We start from the raw sequence: 18,811 nt of genomic DNA, 5'->3' as shown, positions 1-18,811 counted from the left end.
TTAACTCCTCATTAGCTAGTTATAGATTCAGAGCATGTTAATTTCTACAGGCACCTTTCTGAATTCAAGTAAAAGTTTTGGTAGACAAGGATTTCTCTATTTAAATGTCAGTGACATAAAATGAGTACTGAGTACAAATATTGCTCACCATTCTTGCATTCTTTAAATTATTTTACTATGAAAGTCTAAGAACTGTCATGAAGTCACAAGTAACATAGGTTTTCATTTAAGGACTACTCTGAACTGTGAAAATACAAATTAGTCAAATTAAATTAAATTTTGAACACATATAGAGCCAAATATTTCAACAAAACTGCAGTTTAATTTCAGAAAATGTGTTAAAATATATATTTATACATCAATTTCTGACATACACTTAATGTGTTAGTATACACAAAATGATGCTTTCTTTCGAAACTGTATTTATGAAATGTACATTTTAATTTAAATACTCAGTATACACTGCACTTAATCTGCATGTTGCATTTATTAAATACATTAAAATCTGCAATGTAACAAAACGTTTTCTGCATACGAAATTCAAAACACCATTTTAAATGAACAAAAGATGGCTCACTTCATTTTTTTTTAATAACTAGTGTAGAGTACACTAGGTCAGCTCCACCGTACTACCTGTTCGTTCTTTTTTATTTAACATTGTTCACAGACTAGTACATATTACAATAAGAGTGCTGGATAAAAACATGAGGTACGAAAGTGGTTCAAAGATTATAGGTCATGCAGATCATGCTAGACAGCAAAGAAAATTGTGACCGAAACACTAAATAAAAATACATAAAGAATGTGCATTATATAAAAAAAAAACAACAAACAAACAAACAACAACAAAAAAAAAACAACAAACTCCATTACACAGCTTTGCTTCTTTGGTTACAAAGTAGGTTGAACAATTTCACAGCTTTTTATTCCCACCCGAAAAAAAAAAAGTCATACGAAATGTCGAAAAGCAGAGGAATCGTGGCAATTTCTCTATTAGAAAGTAGAAACAAATGAACAGTTTTCTTCATCAAAATAGCCCAATTATTTATTATACCACAATAACTGGTGACTACCTGTACAGTTGCACTATGTTCTTCATACTTACACTATACAAAATTTACATTCAAGCTGGGTCTTTACTATACTGAAAATAAATACCAAAGGTAAATTGTCATTAGTGTTAGAAATATGCCAGGATTCTTTTGTTCAATTATTGCCTAAATGTTTTAGCTATTAAATGCAATCCTGTCTTTCAGTTTCTTTACCGATACTTATAATTATTCAAAAAATTAAAAAAGTTCTGTGACATTGTTCATGTACATTATGAAAATAGCAGCCCTGTAAATAAATAAAACACAAATAAATGAAAACTTATATAGGCAAATGTTACTGATATTGAAAGAAAGTGGCTCTTTAGATGAACTGTTATTAATGTGAAAGGAAGGTTCAGGGGAAATCCACGGGCAATAGGAAACACGGGAGAGCCACCAAGCTCTTAAAAGACCCCACTCATGCGCACCAGGTGGAATGCAGGTGTTGCTTGCTTTGATAACCACCACCTATTACTCTCCTTGTGTACGGATGACATAGAACTGGACATCAACAGTGCTGCATGACATCTCAAAGAGAGGAAAAGCTCTTGAGGAATGATTGTCTAATACTGAAAAGGCCAAACACACAACCGAAGCATGGCTACTTGCTTTCGTATAAAGTGGAAAGAACACCAGTGGCACACAAGGATAGATTGCTTTCAGTTTTTTCTTAACGAGGCAAGAAAGCTTTATGCTGAGGAGACATTCGGCTGCTGTGGAGGTTGCGTTGGCTGCGGAGGCTGTGCTATCACTGCTTGCTGTTGAGAAGTGCTACCAGGATTGGCCTGTTGGGCTGGGAGTTGGGATAATTGATCATTGTTTGAAAGAGATTTTAACAGTGCATTTTCTCGTTCAAGTAAAGAGTTTCTTTCAACTAATTCTTTTATTTGTTCCTTTAGAACTTCCACTTCTTCTCTTACTGCATACATCAAATGGCTTTTCACCAGATCCTGTGAAAAACAAAATTAGGAATGTCAAAATGAGTGAAAGAGAAAGTTATTGCTCTTTGGTTGTAGTCTACCTAAATAAACATGGAGGCGATCATGTGTTAGCTTTCCTGCTTTTGTTTTTGTTCAATGTTTTTACTGCAGCTTGTCTCTAAAGAAGATGGAATGGAAAAAAATTCAGTTTCTAACTAGAGCAACAAGCCTAGGATTTTCCTTTTGAAGTTTTGAGCAATTCCCAACAATCACTAAAATTTAAGTAGCTCCTAAATTATCACAAGTTTAGAATTTAAAAAAGTTTAAATTCACATGCTATGATAGAAAAAGAAAACAAAGGATGTTAAATTATCTGATATTACCCAAGTCATACAGTATTGCTTTAAAAGATAAAAGCTGCCATAAAATTTTTTAAAAAATAGTTTAAGACTAGCAGCTCTCATTACAGCCTATCTTGTTTTAAAAAACTCAAAATGAATAGTTTTAAAGTATAAACAATATTTTTAAGGGAACAAAAAATTGGTATCAGAAATCAGAGCTAGAATCACCAGAAATAAGTGCATTTAATTGAATCCAAGTAAAATAGTGTCTATAAATGACCAAAAAAGGGACAAAGATTTCCAATGAAAGTTCTTGTTTTAAAACTCTTGTCTCTATTTCTGATGCTAAAATATTTTGGGAGACAAAACACACCTTAATTATATGTTCCCCACCATTCCACCCTTATCCTCTGGGCCCTAACAATAGTATTATATGAAATGTGAGATGCACAAATAGGAAAATATTTATTCCATTGGTATTTCTAGACTGAAAATTCTTAATATCCTCGCATCTTCAACTAAATACCATTATTAAAAAACACACTTTGGTCACCTAAGTTAATATTAGGCATTTCTTAATGATAAACTACGTGCTTTATAGAACCAACAAAATTTGGGAACTATGGTCTTTTACTTACCATTGCTTGTTCTATTTTGTTGTCAATGGCTACACCACCTCCCCCAGATGCACTGGAAAAAATTAGAGTATTTCATTAAATTATTCTAAAAAAATGTAACTTCCCTTCCAGCTCAAAGTAATTAAAAACATTTGTTTTACTTAAAACCAGAAAGTAACTTGAAATAACTTAGTAAAAATAAAAGTCTATTCTCATAATTTCAGTACCCAAAGTTTTCATTTTGAAAACAAAGTTCATCAGTAAATAGAATACTTTAAAAAATTCTTTGTAGTTTCAACATTTGTAATTGGCCTACGACCCACATATGGCAATTCTCAATTTAGTGAACTTTCTTTAAAAAGATAAGTTTTGAATGAGCATACTCTTAAAATTCTTCACTTACCAATTATATGTACTAATTGATTTTAATGTGGAAATCCTGGTGATCACTTATTGCATTAAAATTCAGATGATTTTTTTCCCTCTACAGATGACACAGGTTGAATAAATTTCTTCTCTAATATATTAAATATTAAAAATAATAAGGATCTATAGTCTTCCTTTGGTGTTTGGTAAACTTTGAAAATTGCTAGTTTTTTGTAAAGACAAATCTGGTACTTTATGTGTCAATAAAAAAGGAGATCTTTAAACCATTTTTATATAAAACTTTATTCTTCATAAAGAATATCCCACCTAAAATAATTTAGGTGTTAAAGTACCTGAAAAGCTCTTTTACTTTAGATGGTATTTACCCCTCAATGTTATGTCAGAGTGATGGTCAGAAATATCCTGTCTAATGTAGTGGTACATTCACAGAGATCTAGTTATAATCCTGCTTCTGTTACTTACTAACTGTATAGTCATTGGCAAAGCAACCATTTAATTTCTCTGGATCTTAGTTTCCTCATTTGTAAAATAAAGGAGTTGGTATTAATACAATGGACTTTCCATTCTAAGTCCTTGGCATCCTGATCAATGTGTGGAAAACATTGAACTTACTTATCTGAATATTAACCACATTAACTGCAAAAAAGCTATTTTCTAAGATGCTATTTCTAAATGGAAACAGACTTCTATATAGCTAATAACCAGAATGAGAAAGATATAGACCATTAAAATGCTTTGATATGTTTGACTTTAAATGTTTGTAGAGTTGTGCAAATTATGACTCTATGTAACTATTAAACTATAGAAATACTTTATAAACAATAAGGCTTCAGTGTAATAGTCCAGCATTAGACACCAAATACTGGCCATAATTTGGCAAAAAAGATGGTGATAGGCATTTAGAAAGTGTACCTGAGAATCTTAGATTATACTTACATTATTTCTGTGTCAAGGAAAAAATTTTTAGTCACTCATGACTTCAATATAATCAATTCTTTCAACAAATCTATATAAATTGAATAACTTATCTAACTTCAAGCAACCAATACAAAACAATTGTAAAAGCCCCAAAGCCTCACAAAAAAGGGCTTCTTGCTATTTTTTTGATAATTAAAAATAAAACCAGTCAGCAAGTTCTCAGAGCATTCCCTTAGCTAAGGAACAGTAACTATTACTATTCTTTGCATGCTGACCTAATAAATTCTAATCCTGACTAGGACCTCTTTTACAAGGAGAGAGTAACTGGTGCAAAGAATAAATGGATCATGTTGAAATTATGTGTCCCTTAAAAAGTATTACTATTTCAATTCTGTTAAGCATTGAGATTTAACAAAATGAAATCAGTTTCAGATATATTTATTACTACTATAGTGACCTTTGGCTATTTTTGAAGGCTTTTAAGAATTCTAGAACTTAGTGTAGTGGTTCGCTAACTGTAATATGCACCAAGTCTTCTGGAGGTCTTGTTGAAAACAGACTGCTGGACTCCACTTCAGTTTCTGATTTAGTAGGTGTAGCATGGGCCTACGCATTTGCATTTCTAACAAATTCCCAGGTGTTTTGATTCCACAGTCTGACCATTCTTTGAGACCCAGAAGACAAAGAATTTAAAAATCTGGTATACAAAACCTTTCATTCATGACCTTGACCCTTGCCTCCTATGGACTCCCTCTCACACTCCATCTTGTCTATTGTGTTATTGTCTTATATAGCTATGCAGTCTGCATAACACATGTTCTCTCAGTTTTCAATGGCTATGTAGAAACTGCTCCCTCAGCTGGAAATGTTCACAGTTACAATTCACCTGGCTATCTTCAACTTATTCTTTAAGATATTCCATGCTAACTCTTTCTGTGTTAGCATCTGATTTCCTATTGCAGAGCTAATTACTCCAACCTTCCAGTGGTCCACTACTCTACCAATTTTTTAAGTGCATATGACCAGGAAAGCAGAACAACAAATTATAGTTTGTCCACATACTTACTGTGTGAATTCTGGAAATCTATTTAACCATTCTAGACCTAAGTTTTTTAATCTAAAACAATGTTTATATACCCCAATTCATGAAACTCCTGTGAGGATTAAATAAGTTTAAATAATACTGCCATTATTTACTATACTAGACTAAGCTCCAAGTAAACATAGTTCTTGACAAACAGGAGCTCAAATGCATACTGAGAGTCAACATGATGAAACAATTACAAACGCATACTAGAAAGTTATCAGAAATTTCTGTGTTTGAATATATCAGTTATTCTCAAGGTGAGGTCCTAGCACAAGTATCACCTGGGAACTTCTTAGAAATGTAAATATTTGGTTCCACCCACACTTACTGAATTCGATACTATTGAGGTGTGGCCCAGGAAATCTAGTTTAATTACTCCCCCAAACTGATTCTGGTAGAAACTAACTTTGAGAACTACTGGCTTAAATAGTCTGATTTACAAGTAAGTTATCAATTTTGGTAGTCTTAAACAAACAAATAAGAGGGTATATTCTATTTCAAGACCCTGGAATATGGCTGAAGGTACCTTTCAAAGAGGGCAACACATTTCCTATTGTGTTCAAAGTCAACATAATGGTTTGCATCATACACACTTGCAAAGCAGGAAAGGTCAACTAACGCAGAATTGAGTGTTTCCTTCAGGTTTGCTCCTTTGATCATATGTTATAGTATTACATCTTGTGCTCATTTTTAATATGCATTCATCACACATTATCTTGAACATTTTAACCAGTTTTTAAAAAAATTCTTTAAGGGAAGGCTTCCCAAGACTTTGTAACTATTAAACTATCTGGTTATTATATACTAAAGGCAAGGGATAGTTTCTTAAAAAGAAGCTGTTTACAAATGGGCCATTCCTCATAGCATCATTAACATTTACTAGGTGAATAAAAACTGTGGGTATGGAAAGAATGGAGCAAAATACAGACTGTGGGAGGAAAAAGATAAGAATGGCTACATTATTTTTATGACAAATTTTTATTTACTGGAAGTGTGATGCTCAGAAGAGCTAAGTAAGCTTGAATTTAGTATTTAAATAAATTACAATCAATTCACAGAAAAAGTAAAACTTTAAGTATCAATGCTATATAGGGTTGTTAGAAAAATCATGGCATATCTTTTATGAGTCAGGATTTTTCCTGCAACCCAATACTAGTAAGACAGCTTGATGCTCCATACTGTTTCATCTTTCATTTCATCTAACTGGCTACCACCAGGCCTCCTTACTCTTAGCAAAATAGATGACTTGCATCCTCAATGAGAAGACAAGAGGCTAGATAAACCTCTGGCTTCACCTGTGTCCTACATTTTCATCTTTCTTAATAGGCTAATTGCTTCATCCGAGCTTTCAGCTCACTGACTCTGCAAATCATCCACTCATCACCCCATCTTTCCTCCCTAAAAATTCATATCAGTGAAGTTAGGCTAAGTTGGTTCACATTTATTAACATAAACTTTTTCTTTATCTGCATTAATAATGTGGACAGTGATATCATGGCTATTTGTTTATAATATAAATAATGCAAATTTCTTCTCTATTTTAAAATGGTAACATTTTGACTATCTTCTGTTCTTTCCATATGAATGCTAATTAACAGTGACAAAAGCAGATGAAAAGAACATTAATGACTGCCCAGTTTATGGCAGACACATCACTTTAGAGGCCTTACAACAAGCCCAAGCAACACTGTTTGCGCTGCTGAAACTAAGGCCAAGTAACTTGCTCTAAGGCACAATACAAGGAACAGGATTCAAACCTATCAAAACCTAATTAAATCAAAACACATGCTTTTTGTAAGATGATTATGAAAGGAAGAAAGGAAGAATCTATCATGGTCTAAAAGTATCCAGAGCTATTGTGCACATATTTATTTATTGTGCACATGCGCTTTAAGCGTGAAATATTAAGCCTGGATTAAAAGATTAAACTATGTTCATATTATGCCATTTATCTTATCTAGCACATTTATAGAAGAGGTACCACTCTGAGGACAAAGAAGGTAACTTCTGGAGAGACACTTAAACTCATTGATCTTTAGATAGGCCATATAGCTTACTACTCACTAAAATGTCCTATTGGTTTGTTAGAAAGCTGATGATGTCTTAAAATTATATGCACCTATATGCAAAATGTTGTAAAAATATCTGTTAAGACAAAACAAAACAAAAAAAAACCAAGGGACTTTCCTCAAAGACCCTTCTAGCTACCATCCTTCTTGGAAGCCAGTCTTAGAAATACCATACTGTTTCTAGTAAATCATCACAACCATCATCCCCCATAATATGCCTCAATACGTTCTACAATAACATCACCATTACTAACGTGCATTCCTTTTAATCTGTGTAACATTTTGCCTCTTCTCTAAGAAAAGCATATTTTCGTTTTAGAAAGAAACTGCTGTCACTGATTGCAAACAAACAAAAAACAAACAGCAACAACAAAACACCCAACTAATGAGAAAGTCTTAGGAAGATAAATAGAATAAAAATATCACTCTTCTGTAAGAGGAATTTAAAAAGCTTATAGTTTAATATAATTTAAGAGCAAATGATGATTCTCCTTCCAAAAAAGAGCTATACCGACATAAATAAAAATTCAAGTAGACCTAATTTCTGGTTACAGACAAAACTCTTAAGATTATGAATAAAATCACCATATAAAGTTAACAGTAAAGTGAGAACTCAAAATTTTGCAAATCAGTGTTCCATAAGTCTACAAAGGTAAAACTATTTTGTGATTTAAAAAACTCACAAAAATGCTCCATGGAGACTTATATTATTAGTAATACAAAATAAGCAATTTTTGTGGATGATGAAAGTTATTATGTCGGGCAAGTAAGCAAAATGGTTATTTACAAAACCATAAGTTATAATTTCCCCAAGTAACCAGTTTACCATGGTGCAAAGAAAGCTTTTACCAAAAGTTATTAAAAATCCCAATGAAATATTTATGTCATGATTGACATCTATTTTTAGCGTCTACAAAAACCATGTTCACTAATGTCCTGAGCATGTTTTAAGTTCATCTATTACTAATTAATTTTAGGTCAAATTCCTGGACTAGAAAATAAATATTTAAAAATAGGAAAACGTTTGCACATCGTGTAATGCACCAATGTCAATTTCCTGGTATTTCTGTTGTACTACAGTCATGTAAAATTTTACCACTGGAGTGAAGAGTACCTGGGACCTCCCTTTGCTTTCTGGGGATCAATTACTTATGAATCTCTATTTCTAAAAGTGAAATATATGTACACAAAAAGTAGGTAATTAACTAAAGCCCCTCCTTTTTCTACCTCAAACCCTCTCTGTTTAAGTCAATACTATCGTTTGTATTAACAGCCTTTAAAAAAATCCACTTAGGAATTTTTTAAAAAATGCTTAAGTGAGAGAGGCCTTTCTAGCATTCTTAAAAATATGGGAAAATGGAAAATCTTCTCAATAATTTTCCTAAAATAAAATGTACTTCTAGAAATCTGTTAGATTCAAACCTTAATGGAAAAATTCATATGGACAATTACCAAGGGGAAAAAAGGAGTAAAAAAAATACTCAACATTTTGTTCATAATAAAAATATAGATCAAAGCTACAATTAATACCATTTCTTTAAACAGACTGGCAGACATTTTGTTAAGTGAGGCTGCAGGAAAAAGAGCCTTCTCATACATTGCTGGTACAAGTGGCACAGTGTTATAAATCCTATAGAGAGAAATTTTGTGTTATTCCAAACACAATGTTACAAACACACAATCATTCTTTGAGACAGCAATCCTATACCTGGGAATTTATTCTATAGTTATTTTTACATACATAGGAAATAAGGTATTTATAATGCTACATATTACACCGCTGTGGTACAAGGCTTTTATCAATGGGGGATTGACTTAAATAAATCATGACACTGTCATCCATTCAATTTATAAAGACAGACAAAAAACACAACCCATTAAAAAAAAAAAAAAACCTCTGCAAAGATACTTTTCTATGCACTTATAAAAAAACGCATTTTGGAGATCTTTAAAAGGTCTGAGTAAATTATTTGTGTGATGGGGAGATTATACATATTTGCTTGAATACGAAAAAAGAAAATGGAAGGATACACACAACCTATGAAAGCGTATCTGTTTAGGAAGAGAAGTATATAGGGTACAGGGGTAGAAGCAAGTCACTGCACTTTGGAGAATACAGACAAACACATTCCAAACCAAAATGACTCATGAAGGAGTTATTACCCTGTACAGTGTTAACCCAAGATATGAACAAAAGGCAGGAACAGTAACAACAGGAACCCGAAAAAGGGGAAAGAAAGGAATAGGGGAAGAACTGACAACTCCACCTTCTTTACAACTATTTCATTCTGCAAGATAAGGTATTATGATTGTTGCAGTAGGTACCATGACAATCAATGTGGTATCTATGATTTGTAAAACTTAGTTCCTTGGTTAGGGGGAATTATACTCAAAACATAGTGTACACAATGTTTATAACTCTTAGTATAGTTATAAACAGTACAATGGTTCCAGTAAGTCAACAGTAAAAGTCTGGAAAACATTTATGATACAACAGGTTTTATAAACAAATGTACATTAAAAGTGTATTCCAAAGAAGCTATAGATAGTACTAAATTTACCTTTTTTCCAGATGTTTCTGCATTCCAAATACATTTTGGGGATATCATTTAGTTTACCACTATCAACAAAATATTCAAAATAAATTAAGAAAACTTAATATTCTATTATTTCAAATTAAATACAAAAATGTTAACATTATCTTATCTACTCAAGGCAAAAAAGGAGCTTATGCACTTGGTAGTTATTTCTAACTAAACTAACATTAGGCAAGGTTTGACAGAATAAAGAAATGTTTCCTTCCTCTGAGTCAGACAGATATTAAGAAAGGATGTAAGAAAAGGGCAGGAATTGGTGGCATTTTCCTCAGTGTTGGGATGATTACATTTATAACAAGCTATGATAGGAGATTTCATTGTACTGTTTACACAGTAGCAATCAGTTATTTGGTGATTATGTAAGTCATTACTGGGGAATAAAAATTACAAAGGCAAAGGGGCTTAGGGCAAATAAAAATTTGACACCATACTCTGGCTACTTTAATTTACCTCTGCAGACTTGGAAAAATTTAGGGTTGACAACAGACTATAGACATACCCTGGAACTTCATAAGAAAATAGGGGATTATTTAGAAAGGATTTCAAATTTTGCTGACTGATGTCTATTTTAGAATACCTGATAGAAAAATTTAAAGATCAGTTATGTTGAAGAGGAATCAAGTGGATCTAGTTCCATATAGTCAGTCTAAACAGTCTAAAACCATTATCTGCTGGGAGAGAAGCTAATGGTTAACAACTGGAGAAATCCAAATTTAGTTATTAAAGTATAACTTAGTCTAGTAATGGATTTTTATTTCTCACACTAATTTTAGGATCTTCCCTAAAAGCACACAATTTAAATAGGAGAGAAAACTTGGAAATTTTTAAATTGAATGAAAATATTAAAAGCTTTTATGGGTTCAAATTACTTGAGTGGTATCAGGAAAAGGACAAAGACTCAGAAAAGATGTAGAGAAGGTCTATGCTCAACAGTCATTTTGTAGTAAAGATAACTCATCATTAAAAGGTTAACAAAAACATTCTTTTCCTTTGACTATAAGGACAGAGGTAGCACTTTTGCTACCTAAGGATATTTTCATGGTGTATGAAAATGAACAAAACTGGAGGAAAGAAGATGTTATGGTAAATAAAATGTAGAACACTTATGATTTTTGTCTCACTTCAGAAACCAACAAGTACTGAATACATTTTCATCCTGCAATGGCTCTATTGTGAAAACAACCTTTTTACGAAGCTAAATTGAGCTAACATTTCTAAAAGTTAACTCAGAATTATTCAGCAATGGCATAAAAATAGGGCAAAGGGGGAAAAATCAGAAACTAGTTTACTAAATTAAGGCTGTTATGTTTATTTCTAATGCTAACCTTTACCTTCTCCACATTCCAAATATCTGTTCAATTTTTTTTTTAAAGATTTATTTATTTGTACATACAGAACTGGGGTACAGGCCAGAGGCTCAGGGGTGGCGAGAGGCTTCACCAGAGACAGAGTGGGGAACAGAACAGGCAGATTGAGGAAGTACACTGCTGAGGGGAGCAGCAGGCGGGTCGGGAGAGGTCTGCCACGCCATGTGGTCACCTCTGGGGCAGGCGGGAATCGAACTTATGGGAAAGTGGCTTTAGCTCCTTAGTGGTGTGCTTTAACCCACTGCACCACCAGGGAGGGGCTATCTGTGCAATTTTAAACTAGATTATTCTCAACTTCTCGAGACCTTCCACAGTTTGCTTCTAGTCTTTGCTCATGCTGTTTTTTCCACTCTTGAAATATATCTGTGGAAATCCTACCAATCTTTTATAGTTATCAGCTCAAATATTTTTCTTGTCTGTAAATGCTTTTCTAATCTTTCCAGAAATAAGACACATCCCATACTACCACTATGGCACTAGTCTCAGACGTTGTGACTCTTACCAGTTTAACAGTTGAATCTACTGTCTTAAAAATTTCTATGTGCTTTTTGCAAAATCTACCATGAAGCTGGTAGCCACCTACTAAATAATGTATATACTGTAAGAAATCTGAACTCATATATTGTACTTAGGAGTCTGAGTCCTGGTACATATCCCTTGTAACTTTGTTTCTGAGGCTTTTTTCCTCTATCTATAACATGAAATAGCTGTACTGGATGATCTTCAGAGCCATTTTTCTACACTTTATGGCAAAACTCACTTTTCCTAAGCAGTTGTTGCTATCAAATAGAAATTGATAATGCTATCAAACTAAACTCAAAAAAAAAAAAAAAGAAATATTTTTTAATCTATTCCTCAGTATCAGTATGAACTTAGACTGCCATTGTGTTTTTGTTCATACACAGAGGTCATCCAAATTCTCTTACGGGCAATACTAAGTTCTGAACAAACTTGACTCTTCCTATATAGTTATCTCTCAGTAACATTTATCCATCCAGATATTTGTAAAAAAAATTATAAATTGCAACCAGCCTTCACTGCACAATGCCTCAAACTTAACAAATAATGGATGGAGAATATGATGTTGGACAGTGTCCGCTAGTGGGAAGATCACTAGATGTGGAATTAGTTACCTGTTGCAGTTGGCCTCACCTCAGATTTGCTCTGTCTTTAGGTAAGATACCTTCATTGTGCTTTCTGCCTCATCATTTACTTTCAAAGATATTTGTATGTATTTTGATATAACCACAGATGTAGTTCTGTATGTGTGAGCTGATGAGCAGGAAAGATAGTAACATTCAACACAGATTTTGAAAAAAGGGATTTACTTAAGCAAGCAAAGGCAAAGAGAATACTGAATGGTCAGAGATCTAAAGGCATGCCTTTACAATTGAAGCCTAGAGAATTTGTAAGTGACCAGAGGGATGATAAAGGATTTACCTATAATGAAGAAGATGCCGGGTTTGACTGGAGAGTTTAGTTTGTAACAACTAAGAATGGATAGATGGTTAATCTGAGTGGGGAGGTGGATAATGTGTCACTGGAAAGCGACTAGATTTTTGGGAGAAGGGAGTGGCAGAGGAATCTTGGAATAAAGATAGGGAAATGAGAAATTTAAGTTTTATTTGGGACTGCTGAATTTTGAGGTGTCTGGAAAATAGATCTTAGTGGAGAAATACAGAAAGTAGCAAATAGGTATCTACTACTCAGTCAATCATAATCTCTGGCCTAGAGTTATCAGAATGTGGGAGGTAGCTCAAACTGAGAAAATGAGCTTGCTTTTAAACTGTGAGAACAAAAATGGGCTCCAAAGACTGGAGAAAACCAATGTGAAAAAAGTTAAGAAAGAGGATGGATTTGGGAAGAAACTCCCATTTGTGGAAAAGCTAAACCAGCCTCATATTTGCTTCTTTTTTCTCAAGAATTCTATGGGCCATTTCTTCTAACAAAAGTTATTCCTAAACAACAAATCCTCCCATTTCTACCTTGAGAATTAACCAAATGAGTGAAAATGAAGATTATTCCCTTCAGAATGAGAAATGCTAAATACTAATTAGGAAGATGTAATTTTGTTCATCTTATAGTTAATCTTTTCATTTATGGCTATTTCTTAAAGGTACAGCAATGTTATTTTAAACGTTTTAGATAACATTTAACACAACTGAACTATATTGGGTTAGTTCCTAGAATTATTTGACCAAAACTCAGTTTTTGTTCTTAGGTCACAGACAAAATTTTCTTTGCTACCTTATGTTTATGTTCTTAACCTGGTCTGCCATGTCCAGGGGTAGTAATAATATTAATAAAGGACATTATCAGGAAGCTGTTTCAAAACAGGGATAAACTGAGAAGATAAGAGTCTCATGAGGTTTTAAAAGAGACAGTTGCCTCACTGTGATTGAGACTAAAGAGACAGTACAAAGATGGTTATCAACCCTTAATGAAATGCAGAGAAAATCATTATCAAGTAAAATAATCAGTTTATTAATTTTAATAAATCAATGAAGAATTTGCATTTAGGAAGTCTAAAAAAATTTAGAAAGGTTGGGTTTGAGAGCAAAGAATTAAACTGCTCATCTTCAATACAAATAAAGTATGTGAATAGGCCCTAAGAGTTAAAAATTGTCCAGGTTTTCAGTATATGATCACTTGGTGTAACCCTGCTTTGCTTTGTATTTTATTGTGTATAAGACAGTTTACCTCTTAGCAGCAGTCTAAACAAAAATTTTAATTCTTGAGAATAATAATGTGGTTCAAGAGCATAAGTTTTAGAATTAGACAATCTGGTTTTAAATTCCAATTCTACCACTTACTTGTGGGGTGATCCTATCAAGTTAACATACTAAAATCAGTTCATCTATAAAATGAGGTTAGGTATATGTGAAAGGACTGCTGTAAGGGCTGTTTAATATAACCCATAAGAACATTTTAGATCTTTATGTTCTTTGGATCAATTTGGACTTTAATTTGATTAAGGTCAACTATACTTATCCCAGTGTACCTTAAATTTACAATAAAAACAGTGAAGTACAATAAAAATAATTATGATTATTAACAATTATTTGTATTTGTTTTATCCCAAAGAAATAATCTTGGCTATTCCTTAAATTTATTTGATCTCCTAAATTACTCAAGTTGTAAAGATATACTGAACTCAAAAAACTTGTGCTAGTAAAAATTGTTTTACTTGAGATTTAAACTTACATCACTATTTATTAAGCATAGCATTTCTGTAGCTTGATGATTTAATAGAGTTCTATTGTTCTGGTTTAGGATCTGTGTCTCACTGTTTAAAATAAAAATAACTGTGGGAAATTTTTCCAAAAGACTGAGTTAGAATTGAATTAATTTAACCACCATTTTCAAGAAAGTGGTTAATTAAACTAACTCATGCCTTTCTTTAATTTTAAATTATTACTAAAACAAATCAAACAGTGGGATTAGTGTTGTTTCTAAACCATCTACTATTCTAGCTGAGGATCACTGCTTTAGAGTCACCTAATTAAAAAAAAGGGATTCTGGTGGGCAAAAAAGAAAAATCAATAAAATAGCATTATTACAAAAATTAAAGGGTTGTAAGGTTTTCTTTCACACAAGCAGAACTATAGTCAAATAGGTACATGTCCAGCAACAAAAAGTTTTTAACAGCTAGCAACTTATTTTCATTTTAATCTAGGTCCATGTGCACTAACGATTTTATAACATTTGATGAATGACAGAATTTTGTAGTTGTTTATACACATCAATTTGTTAAAAATCTATATCATGATGTGAAATTTGTTAAATCAACCTAGATTGTAAAAGACGCATCTGAAATGTGGTGCCTCACCTACATTCTTTTTGCTCTTTTCCTTTCATGCCAATCAGTCCCACCCCTCTGATTCTTATAAAAATAAATTTTGATTTGGTGCCTCTGTATTGACTGGTGGGAAATTTGTCCATCTTAAGGTCCTTCAAAAATGGGCAGACCTTGTAAAAAAATTTTTTTTCGCCTTCACAAAGGCATAGCTTAAACAAAAAGCCAAAACCTCTTAATGAGATTTCTTTTGACAGGTTGTTACACAATGAAGAAGAAGAAAGTATAACCATTTCTGTATGACATGGTCAATCAAAGTAAAAAAAAAAAAAAAGTCTGAGGAATAGAAAAGGTTATGTCTGCCAAATTTATGACCATGAAATTCAGCAGTTCTATACTTGGTAACGGCAGGAAAGTCAAGAGAAGTCATGGTGGAAAATAAAATGGACTCTATAGACTTTTAAGGATATTCTGGATAAAAACCTCAACTAAGACCTTTCACATTAGAATCATGGATTCAGGAAAAAACTGTTTTGTAAATGCAAAGGCTTAATTGTATAATTATACTTCACTACTATGTACCTATGGGCTCTCTCAATTGCCCAATACCATTTTCTACAGACAATTATAATTGAGTCTAAAGGGGAGAAGTAAACAAAAATACATGCTCTTCTGCAGGCAGAAAGCAAAGGCCCCAAATCTTGCTGGCTTAGTGAGATCAGATAAAGGAGACAATTCAAACTGCAGTGTCTTTCAAGTGGAGGTTCTTAGATCTAGATTTAAACTTAAGATCTTAGACTTTACACAGTTATTTAGCATCTCCAAAGGATAATAACAGAACCAGGATTCATATTAGATGAGATAATGCACTAGAGTCTGGTACAAAGTATATACTTAATATGTTAACTATATAATTTATTATCAGTAAGGGACAGTGGTCCAAATTTAAGCATAATGAAATACATAAGAGACATTGACTTGGGAGTTAGTGATCTGGCTTTTCCACCTGCCTCTTATCTCTAACTATATACAATAACATTTAATATTCTTTCCAGATACAACACTTTGTGGCGACACATTCCAGAAAGGCTTTAATGAATTTAAACATTATCAGATGTTGGAAATACAGAGGATAAGCACAATAATAAATAACCAGAAACCCACTGCTAAATAGTTCACCGATTACTGCAGAAAACAAATGAATTAAAGGTAGGCAAAGTAGGGGCAAGATTTTAAAAGGGTATTTTGTGGGCACAAAATAATGATGTAGGGTCAAAAAAGAATGTTTAATACAGGAAGTACCACAGTTAGGTTAAACACACACACACACACACACACACAAATGTTCCAAGTAAAAAGAATTGTAGGTACAGTTTGCTGAATTAGAAAAACCAAAATAAACAAGCCAGTTAGGGGGCTGCTACACGTCCACATAAGAAAGATTGTGACCTGAGAGGAGATGACATAGAAATATTTAGGACAGAGAGATGGCAGTACTCTGTAATTAACTGGTTATGAGAGATCATGGACGTTTGAATGTAAGGAAAAATGTTCAGGTAATAAGTTTGAGTACTTAGAGCATGTGAACGGTTTTTTATGACAAAAAAATGACACCCAGAGACAGTTCTAATGTTACTAACAAGGTAATGTGAAAGAGAGGATCTGGAAAGCATCCTGAGACTACCAACAGCACTTAAAAAGATGAGACAAAACAAAAGTATTCTAAGAAGACTGAGAAGAAACAACCAGAGAATTAAGAAGAAAAACTGGAATGGAAAATATCACATTCCTGTCATAGTATCAGCATAAAATTCAAAACCTATTTTATATCAGTATTTGCATAAGTGGATAAATATATGAAATATTAAAAATTATTTAAAAGCTATTAATCATTAATAGCTATTCCTATCCATTATGTATCTGGAAGGGAATATGTAAAAACCAAGACAGCTTTTGTGTTAAGAACTTAGATTAGGTGTGCATCTTTATACTCTATTTTCCAAACTTTCCATAGTTTTAATTTTGAAAAGGTAAATTACTACTAAAAAATGTGTACAAATATAATATCTAAAAGCAGATTTTTAAGATAGGACTCACATCATTTATTTTATTTGTACATTTCTAACCAAGGGCCTGAAGAAATTACCTATTTGCAGTAGATTGCAAATACTGGTTTAAGAAAGATGAGTTTATAGAATATCATCAGCACAAGGTCATGTATATTATATCAGAAGTAATCTAGATTATTATTCAAGAGGATGGGTGTGTTTGTTTTTATGCGTGCAGAGAAGAAAATAATACCTCTGATTAAGAATAAAGCCAAACAGATATGGTAATTTAGAAGGTAATTTCAAATAATCTGAGAGATTTACAGACTGTTCAGATTATTTCAGTTTAAGAATATATAAATGCTTGATAAAAAAACAAAACAAAACACATATCCAAAATATAAATTTTGTTGCATAAATGTTTCATAAGTAGACATATAAGAGATTTTCACTAGAATTACAACTAGGTACAAATAGGAGACTGATGTAGCACTTAGTAGGGAGCTTTAGATGTGCTTTATCGTCCTACTCCAATAAATAAATGCAGCTCAAAATAGCTGTTAAAATACTTCCCAGTATCTGCAGTTTATAAATCTTAAAGAGTGAGTTCCTTAATGGTTACACATAGTATAATACCATTCAAGTAAGTATTAGTACTTTGTAATATATACATCTTTATAATCATAAACATTACATTTGAATAGAGTTATTTTCTAATGTAATAAACAATTTTAGATGTAGGCAACTAGTCCAAATTTATTTTTGGCAAGTGCTTTGAAAGATGGTTTTATGGTGATTCGCTATTATTTAAATTCAAAGGGAATCAAATTTCTGTATTCACATATTCATACAATGTAAAATTCCCTCTTATTTTATCTTTCTAGTTCTCTAGGGCTACTGTGCACATTGGCAAAACAACGGAAAATTCATTAGAAAGGTAGATTTGAATCCTAGTTCTGTGACCTGAGCAAGTTACTTAATACCTCTAATTTTTCAAATTCCTTCTCTACAAACTGAGGCTATTGATAGTATCTATGCAACTGTGGAAATTAAACAAGGTAAGAAGCACAAAACACTTAGTATAGAGCCTGACATATAGTAACTACTCAATAGCAAAAACTGTGTGGAAAAGTCTAATCAACACTTAACCAAAGACACTGATAGCATTAAATTCCTAACCTTAAAGTGGCTAGGCTCTAATATGTTCCACTAATGTAATGGTCACTTACAATAAGTTAGCCTCTTATTAGCAACATTTACAGAGTCAATGTACTCATTACAATTTCTTTCATTAATCACAGACCTACATTCTAAAAAATTTATCCTTTGAATATGAACATTCACTAGCAATGTTCCTTAGCCATCTTTGGAAATCTGACAAATGTTCAGAAACTTTCATTGAAAACTGAACATAAATAAAGTTCTACCCAAGATTACACAGGGTTCATAAATCCCTTCAAGTCCTTCCCTTGACTATTAAATCTGGATATCTTAACCTAAAGAAAATTTTACTTTCCTAATTACCAAAGTTATGTAGTTATTATAATAAAACAAATCAGAATGGAGAAAGGGG

At 32.6% G+C, this 18,811-nt stretch overlaps 1 protein-coding gene across 2 annotated transcripts in view; it reads right to left on the bottom strand.

Moving 5' to 3' along the window:
• Positions 1-305: 305 nt before the first annotated feature.
• The window catches only part of TSC22D2 (TSC22 domain family, member 2), a 45,053-nt gene continuing 26,547 nt past the window's right edge, over positions 306-18,811 (bottom strand). The window contains exons 2-3 of one of the 2 annotated variants that reach the window (XM_012734300.1): positions 2,991-3,042; positions 306-2,041 (exon numbers count right to left, since the gene is read on the bottom strand). In XM_012734300.1, coding sequence (XP_012589754.1) covers positions 1,781-2,041; positions 2,991-3,042 — 313 coding nt within the window. In that variant the 3' untranslated portion in view covers positions 306-1,780. The remainder of the gene's footprint in view (positions 2,042-2,990; positions 3,043-18,811) is intronic. The other variant, XM_004674913.2, reaches the window with a different exon arrangement.

This window comes from Condylura cristata, unplaced genomic scaffold (genome assembly GCF_000260355.1).
Source record: "Condylura cristata isolate star-nosed mole 26May11 unplaced genomic scaffold, ConCri1.0 scaffold00003, whole genome shotgun sequence".
In the NCBI taxonomy this organism is placed as follows: domain Eukaryota; kingdom Metazoa; phylum Chordata; class Mammalia; order Eulipotyphla; family Talpidae; genus Condylura; species Condylura cristata.
This window is presented reverse-complemented; position numbering and strand designations above follow the sequence as displayed.